General features: G+C 37.8%; 2 protein-coding genes across 3 annotated transcripts; one reads left to right on the forward strand and one right to left on the reverse strand.

Annotated features, from left to right (window-relative positions):
* The first annotated feature begins 126 nt into the window (after positions 1 to 126).
* Positions 127 to 3,150, forward strand: LOC134799271 (ADP-ribosylation factor-like protein 2). Its single transcript, XM_063771648.1, has 4 exons — positions 127 to 305; positions 380 to 535; positions 1,157 to 1,355; positions 2,346 to 3,150. Exons 1-4 carry the CDS (start codon positions 241 to 243, stop codon positions 2,478 to 2,480), a joined length of 555 nt encoding a protein of 184 aa, XP_063627718.1. The 5' UTR covers positions 127 to 240; the 3' UTR covers positions 2,481 to 3,150.
* Positions 3,151 to 3,298: 148 nt separating this feature from the next.
* On the reverse strand, positions 3,299 to 8,087 carry LOC134799270 (pinin). Of its 2 annotated transcripts, XR_010145378.1 has the most exons (7): positions 7,813 to 8,087; positions 7,607 to 7,738; positions 6,745 to 6,961; positions 6,175 to 6,469; positions 5,297 to 5,560; positions 3,565 to 4,420; positions 3,299 to 3,499 (listed from the first exon to the last, which is right to left on the reverse strand). XR_010145378.1 is itself a non-coding variant. In XM_063771647.1 (6 exons), exons 1-6 carry the CDS (start codon positions 7,941 to 7,943, stop codon positions 4,266 to 4,268), a joined length of 1,194 nt encoding a protein of 397 aa, XP_063627717.1. In that variant the 5' UTR covers positions 7,944 to 8,087; the 3' UTR covers positions 3,299 to 4,265. The 2 variants fall into 2 exon arrangements, 1 of the variants encoding a protein (XP_063627717.1); XM_063771647.1 differs by having other exon boundaries at positions 3,299 to 4,420.
* Positions 8,088 to 8,681: the final 594 nt, after the last annotated feature.

Genomic DNA, 8,681 nt, shown 5'->3' on the forward strand with positions numbered 1-8,681 from the left:
AAAACCTGTTTGTCAAAATCTATTCATTTTTCTAGATTATTTTATTTACTTCTAATTATATTCGTCTACTGCCATCTAGCTGTTTGGCTCAATGCGCAAGTTCTAGTCTGTGTTGTATTTAAAAACAAACAAATCTTGACGTTTAACAGCTGACAAACAAACGTGTTGTGAATCACGAAATGAAGCGATAAAATTCAATTAAAATAGCAGTTTATTCAGAAAACTTAACTAAGTAATAAAATGGGATTCCTTACAATATTGAAGAAGCTTCGACAGAAGGAGAAAGAAATGCGAATACTTATGTTGTATCCTTTTAAGAATGTATAACTTTTTTTCAGCCTTTGTTGTTTGGCCGTATATTTCCTTAGCTTTCGTTCAGAGGACTGGACAACGCGGGTAAGACGACGATCCTGAAGCGGTTCAACGGGGAGCCGATCGACACGATCTCGCCGACGCTGGGGTTCAACATCAAGACGCTGGAGCACCGCGGGTACAAGCTCAACATCTGGGACGTCGGCGGGCAGAAGTCGCTCAGGTACCTCACTTGTGGCCACATTAAACCTTTTGAAAGATGTAATTACATACGAACCATTGATACAACCATGAATAGTACTATTTTTATTTAATTTTGACCTCTGGTGGCTACTGTAACCTGTCTAACAGAACAGGTTGGATTGTATTGTACCAGGAAACCCAATACCTTATATACATTGTTTTCCAGAACTAGATTTAGTGATATTTGCAACCATATAATTTATGGTATAGATTCTATATTCTATCCTTTTTATAAATTTGACTTAAATTGATGGTTATACTCATACAAGAAAGGCAAGTCTGATTACTTAATAGTTTGTAATTGTGTATACTGCACTGCTGCAGGTCAGCTTGCACAGTGCAGAACAGTCACAAAAAATATGTATAAACAGCCTAGCTTGGTCAATAGTAAGATGGACTTCAAATTATTTATTTTTTAAAGTTTTAAGTGCTTAACTTTCCTGCTACCCTAAGGTTGTCTGAAAAAGATCGCTTTTTAGCGATAAGACCACCTGTAGTCATAAACTTTTCTGTATTTATTTTTCAACTTTATGGTGTACAATAAAGAATATTTACATACCTACTTACTTACTCCTACATACTATATTTAATTTCATTTCAGATCCTACTGGAAGAACTACTTTGAGAGCACAGATGGTGTGGCCTGGGTAGTTGACAGCGCCGACACAAGGCGGCTGGAAGGCTGCGCAAAGGAGCTCCGTACGCTACTACAAGAGGAACGTCTTGCTGGAGCAACTTTATTGGTGCTGGCTAATAAAGCAGACCTGCCGGGAGCTCTCACTTTGCAGGAGATCCGAGAGGTACCCTTATTTAACAAGCATAAGCTTTCAATTTATGACGTTTGTTTATAGGTCAGTGTTCCCAAAAAATACTATTGCAGTGAAACCCCAATAATCCGGCACTTCAATGGTCCTGTATTGCTTTTAGACGAAACGCTATTCATCTTTATTTTTGTCCCATCTTAACAGCATACTTGAAACAAAGCAATTGTTAGCTTTACGGTAGTAATAAGTTTTTTTTACAATATTTTCATTTTTAATCCAAGCTTTTATAGCTGGCTGTACTTTTCTTTCAACAGTCAACTAATACTCATTGAGACTATTCTAAGAAACCCAAACACAATTATGCTGAGTTCCTATGGCCACCTCCTGTCTCCATCATCAGATCAGCTCTATCTATGTCACAATAATATTGCATTTTCATCCAAATAGCCGGGTCCCCACAGAACGAACATACGCGCGAGGCAATTTCCTCGCACACAAATCCAACAACAAAACAAATACATTAGAATTTATTACTAACATTTATTTTTAACCTTTTGCACGCCAAACGGCGCATCCATTTGCCGTGCCACTGACGCCACGGAGGTAAAATTTAGTTTTGTGAATAAATAATGTCAACCTAAAAGTGGGGTGTTTTTCAGTAGATTTTCATCAAAACACTATCGACGTCAAATGCCGTCTCTGGCGTCGTTGTCACGATTTTGCGTTGACGTCAATTGCCGTCTGCGGCGTTCAAAAGGTTAAGATTTTTAAGACACTAACCAAAAAATGCATCATTTGTTATCTGACAGTAAAGAAATTTGTATTTATCGGCCAGTGTAGACGTGCCCGGCTATTTACATATGTATGCAAATTTTCAGCTTCATCGGAAACCAGGAAGAGAGTCAAATTTAACATGCAAAATTTGCCCTTATATAAAATATGCCCATACATTGTAGGGGCATAGCATACGTATAAAAAAAATCCGCATTCTGGTGAATATTATCAAACCTTATTTCCATGTTCCAGGCCCTAGACCTGGACAGCATCAAGTCCCACCACTGGCGGATCGTGCGCTGCTCTGCCGTCACCGGCGAGAACCTTCTCGAAGGCATAGATTGGATGCTGGATGACATTGCCTCGAGGATATTCTCACTAGACTAGATTATAAATTATACTCTAGATTTTACTAATCAAATAATTCCAATTGATTCAAATTCGAAAGTTAACTTAACCAGCCAGTAAGAACCTTACTTGATTGAAATAAGGTCTAAATTATGTAAAAAATTCTGCAATCAAATAAAAGTCGATAATTTAATATTTTGGACCAACTTTAGCGTTAGCCATTACTGCCTACTAATATATTAAAATATTATCGTTATTTTTGTAGTGCTCTTAAATTAATTTTGTACTGTAAAGGTAGGTACAGTTACCACTTCACGCAAAAAAAAAACACTAATAACTTTAAAAAAGCTACAAATCCTGTTAAAAGTAGCTTTCGATAGCTCCAACCGCAGAGCTCATTAGTTGAGTTATTAACTTATTATTCTTATGCCTTGAAGGCACCCGACTTGGTAAAGGGGTTAACAGTCTTCATTATGGATTAGTCCATGATTATACTCATAATATATTGCTATAGATTTCACGTGTATGTATTGGTAAAAGGAATGCAACATAACAATGAACTCCTAGACCAGCGGTCGGCAACCTTTTAGCAGCCAAGGGCCACATAGTAGTTAACAGAGGTGACGCGGGCCGTACTTTGTTAATTTTTATGACTTTGAGACATTGTCGTTTGTCACTATTACATACAAAATAGCCAAGGCGCCTCTCGGGCCGCAAGTGACAGGTTCGCGAGCCGCATGCGGCCCGCGGGCCGCAGGTTGCCGACCGCTGTCCTAGACTATTAAATGTTTAAATACGCTTCTCGAACATTGTCAAATGTTACTTATTTAAAAGACTAATTTAATAAAACTTTTACATAAGGTCAGCAGTTTATTCACTTCATAACACATCCCAATTATAATCACAGTGATGCTGAATGTAAACATTTCAATTTATAATACACTAGTAAGTTTCACACTTATACTAGTAGAGGGCAGAACAAATCAAAGAAAATATAATGCCGTGAAAAATAGATCAAAGGCTCTACTGCGAAAATAGAAATTTCGTTATCTGCCTCTCTATCGCTCCAATATACAAGAGTAACTGAGAGGCAAATAACGAAATTTCAACATTCTCTGTAGACCCTCAGGCTAGACGCGCGAGATTATTTTTTATATCACATTGATATTATAGCCATCCTGATGGTAAGCGGCTACCATAGCCTGTGTACGCTTGCGACTCCTAACATGCTCGTTTTCGACGCTTTAACCAACGTTCAAAACCTGTGGCTTTCTGAAGAAATATTTTAGTTCTTTTAAAAAAAGTCACACTGTCAGAAGCACGAACTTGAGAAAACATTTGACCCGAGGAAAAACTCCTAGCAGTTGGAACGAGAACACGTTTTGTTTTGTTTTAGAGAAGAAAAGGAATGATCTAATGTAAACTGATAATTTAACAGCATAATATTTCCTTTGCTTTTAGGCGTTGGTCTCCGGTTGACACCATACAGCATTGTCTATAGAAGTTTGTCTGTTTTCCAGATGTACTAGACTCGGTCTAAACTAACTTTGCACCAACTTGAACAGAACAAAGTAAGGGAGTGTTAAACGTCAAGTTTTCATACAATTTTGACATTTCCACACTTTGTCATTGCAAATGCCTTGCAGAGTTAGCTTGGTCCGACACAAACGTCAGCTCTCGTAACTAACCATTAGTGGACCTTGTCTTTGCAATAGGGCTAACGAATGTTCAGTTAACAGTACGGCGTCAATTAAAGGCCAATGCCTTATAATTCTAACCCTCTGCATATTCTGCACTGTTAACATGCTATCATACGTCTAGTATTCAGGACTCTTCCGTGGGCTCCGGCGGGGCCTCCACACTGTTCCGTAAAAATAGGTCACTGGTGTCCACGGACATATGGGAATCGTCTCGTTTCTCTTCCTCTTCCATTGTTGTTTTCTGCTCTGTGGTCGTGTCCACTTTACTTTCCTCTTTTACTGAAACAGATACAGTTTAGAGTTAGAAATGTGTGATTTATTTATGGTTCAGGTCATAGTTTTTTAACATTGAAGAACACAAAGCAGAAGCAAATATTCATTACACTTTTAGGTTTTTATTGCTTTTTCACAATCTTTATCTTCTTGCATCTTTGAGACAAGCACTGTACAAGACTTATCGGGATTACGAATAACTAGCCTCGTGTTACTAAACGGCCCTATTTCCCTCGCACTTGTACAAACAGCAACACTCCTAACTGTACATCGGTGGACCTTATTACAAAAGGCATAAGGTCCACCGATGTACAGTTCACAGTGTGGGCGACGGTATATCTCACTCAACTTACAAGTCCTTATTTCATGGTCTTAGTAAAGTCGGTGCCCTAACATAAGTATCCACGTGCTATTCAGCTAGTATTGCGACGTGGGTTGGGGCACTGTACAGTCAAGTGTATAAATATGGGTGCATACAAGTACAACTTACTCAAAAATATTTTCAAATTTAAGTTTTAAAACTTAAATACGTGATTTAGTCCCGAGTGCAGTTTGATAATGTTTGATAATCATGAAAGTATAAATCAGTGGTTACTCAAAAATATGTCCCATAGTTCTTAATTCGCTGACATAAGGGTTTTGAGTATGATAAGTGCACCCATATTTTTACACTTGACTGTACCTTACCTACCACCAGTGTTGGCCGAACGTTAATTGCAATTGTCAAGAATGGTCAATTGCATTAACGTTTCGGCCAACACTACCTACCACTATGCATACGCCAAAATCGTCTGCCCTTTTATACGATATGACGATGCCCCATATGACCTGACCTAGGTACAGCTAAACTGGAAAGTACTGTTAACAGAAAACTGAACTAACCTGGCTCGTCTTTCACCTCTACATCTCCATTGCCTTGCCTCTCTTCATTATGCTCCTCATGAGCCTCACGGTGCTCCTCCCCGTCGCTGTCCTCCTTGTCCTTGTCGTCGGCGTCGTTGGTGAACTTGTCCCGCTTCTTGCCGCCGTCGTCCGTCTTGCCGGCGGGCTCGTTCTCCTTGGCCTGCGGCCCGCGCGCGCGCAGGCAGCGCTGCTCTATCCGTTGCAGTTCCTCTTGCAGTTCCGCGCGTTTCTTTACCATGCACTCTGGGGATTTGATAATTAGGGATTATTCTACTTCCTGTCTTATCCTGTTATATGACAGATCTTCGAAAATGTACGAAGCGTTAGAAGCGTGATAGCACCCTAGGATTTCGTTTGAGTACTTACTTAATAGTACGGTTTCTAGATGATTCTAGCAAGAAACTTGAGTATCATGTATAGTGTATAGTTTTGATAAGACATGTTAAAATTACTTAAGTTTAAAAGACAGAACATGTAGACAGGAAATATTAAAATAATTATATAAATATGACTGTCAAGAAATGATAAATAAATTGATTTATTTTATAACTTTAATTTATTTAGTGTATACTTATTTTTAATAATAGTTTATAAGTATTGTTATATAAAATAAACTTTTTTATCAGTACAGTTTTAATTTAGAATCTGTAAAATACAAAATACAACCATCTTTATTCCTGTTATAATGTCAATTAAAAGAAGGGTTAATTTAATAAAGTAGGAAATAATATCAATATCATTTGTATTTTACTACTCACTGCGATATAAAGGACCATATTTTGCTGCAAATTAACATGCAATTACTAAAAACAATGTAACAAAAAATACAACATAACACAAACAATACAAAAACTTACTTTCATGATACTTTCTACTGGAGTTCAGCTTCTCTGAAGCCTTGTCGGTCATCTTCTTTGGTATCCAGTACACGTGCGGCTTGGCACGAGTCAGTATAAAGTTTCCCAGGCTCTTCTGTGACGCTTCCCATTTCTCGAACTCTTGTACTCGCGCCATCTTGGCTTCAAGAGCTTTGATTGTGGCTTTTTTGTGTTCTCTCTCGGCAAAGAGGGTCTTTCTTTCCTTCTGTTCCTTTTCTTTCTGTACCCGAGCTTGCTCTTCTATCTTTCGTTCTACTTGTGCCTTTTTATCTTCCTGTAATAATTGATTTACTTTTAGTAAGATCGTAGTGCGTGCACATAAGCAGCAGAAAGAGTTTAAATAATTTAAAGTTAAAGATTGGCTGAGCCAAAGATCCGAACCAACAGGGGCATGACTCAACTAAGCTCCTTAGCCTCTCTGTTTTTTTTAACATAACTAGAACCCAATTTTGTAAGAGGTAGTCTAAATTAAAAAGGTTTTTGAACAGCTAGTATATGTTGAATGCTTCTCAGACAAAATCAGTAACAACCTGTAATGACAACCCGTACCTTAGTTTGCAGCACAATCTCTTCCTGTTTAAATTTCTGCAGTGTCCCAAGCAGGGAGCCAAAGATACGTCTGTTGCGCGTACGCGCCTGCTCATCCCCACCCTGCGCGCGCAGCACTGCCGCGCGCGTTGGCAGCTCGCGAGACACTTGAGATATGACACGTGGACGCTTGCTGCCAGACTCTTCATCGTCACTGCCTGCTGTGCGTGCTGATAATCTGTGGAATAACAAGTTAAAATATTACCTAGCTTGCAGCAAATAGTAACCTTGAGTATACTACCAGATCCCATTGATGCCAGATACCTGGATTTCACATAACTATGTAATTAAAGTTGGATCACGCTAACTTTGCACAAATATGGCAGTAAGAATGCATACATATCACTTTAAGCTTCATACTAGTGGTATTATTTTAATGGCGAAATGTTCAACAATCTTCAAGTTCAGCAGCATTACTGCAGTATGTTTTTCCTAGATCTGCAAGTACTTTTCCATATTAAGCCGATTAAGCTATAGCTATCACAGGACGGCTTGTATTAATTTAGAGTACCAACTACCAAATAATTATCCTTGTCTGTACCAAAAATGTTTCAAAACTTCAATTTCAGTTAATTGTTTTCCGTCAAGCCTACTAACACATTTTAGAAGTTGAATTAATCCTTAAAGTTTGGTGAAAGATAAGAAGAAATGGATGGCAAATAGTTTCTAAAATTTAGGAAATAGGTAGACTATGTGTGAAATCAAAACCAATCAATAGATGATAAATTAAATGCAAAATAAGCATGACAAGTATACAACTGACCACTTTAATTACTTGCGTGACGTATCCAATGTGTGCGGAGATTAATAGGCTGATATTTACCTGCTAAAAACTGTTTTGGTCTCTTGTTTTCTCTTTCCAAAAGAATCGTCATTATGTCTAGCGTCAGGGAATGAATTTCGGCCTCCTAAACGTTGTCCACCTTTTAAGTAGTCACTAGATGAGTTATTAAACCTAAAACAAAACAAAATGCTTAGCAAACATGGTCATAAACTGGAAATTTCCTGGCGTCAAGGCCCAGCACTAACCTATCGTTAGAAAATCGACCCGTAGTTTGGACTATCTTTTTGATGTTTTCATCTATTTTGTACAAGCTGCTCCGTTCCGATTCTAATTGAGCACGAAGTGCCGTAAACGATATTGCTACTTCTGTCCCCATTTTGAGCTCAATCAATATAAATTTATAGTAAATAACAAATTCACTTCACAAGATACATTTCCGTACCGCTGCCGCTGATGGCTGTCTATAATGCGTTTTGTTATTTTCGATGTTTTTGTTTATCTGTGGAAGTTACTATGTGCGTTTTGTTTGTTCTCTTTAAAAGTTTCATTTTTACAAATTAGACAAATCTTTTGGATTTATTATAAATTTTATTAAACTAAATAAATATAAATGTAACAATAATATTTTCCATAGTTAATTTTCATATTTTTAACAAATGAATGCTACCGCACACTAGATGGCGCTTGCCGCAAAATTTGTGACCTTTTCTATTGAACGGCAGATGTCGCCACACGTTCAAAGTTGAAAGGCCAAAATAAAATATATGTAAGAAATAACGGCTGAAAAATGCTGTTTAGCCGTGATCAACGACAATTAAATAATAATGACTGATAATGACATTTCATCACTTTGTTATATTCAAGCCAGTGCAAAGTCCCATCTAGTTTCTTGCGCTGTTATCTTCCTGGGACTGACGTATTTGTTAATAACTGGTGGTAGTATTTCACATACATCAGTGCATTTCGATACTTATGCCTAAAAATTAAGAAAGAGTGGTAACGCAGCCAGTGTTATGGAGTTTATACTGCAGGCCGACCTGCCAGTTTGACAGGATGTTCTTTATGATTGGGGTTTTACACTTTGTAAGTTTAGTTTTATATTTTTATACCTCTT

Source organism: Cydia splendana, chromosome 18 (genome assembly GCF_910591565.1).
Source record: "Cydia splendana chromosome 18, ilCydSple1.2, whole genome shotgun sequence".
In the NCBI taxonomy this organism is placed as follows: domain Eukaryota; kingdom Metazoa; phylum Arthropoda; class Insecta; order Lepidoptera; family Tortricidae; genus Cydia; species Cydia splendana.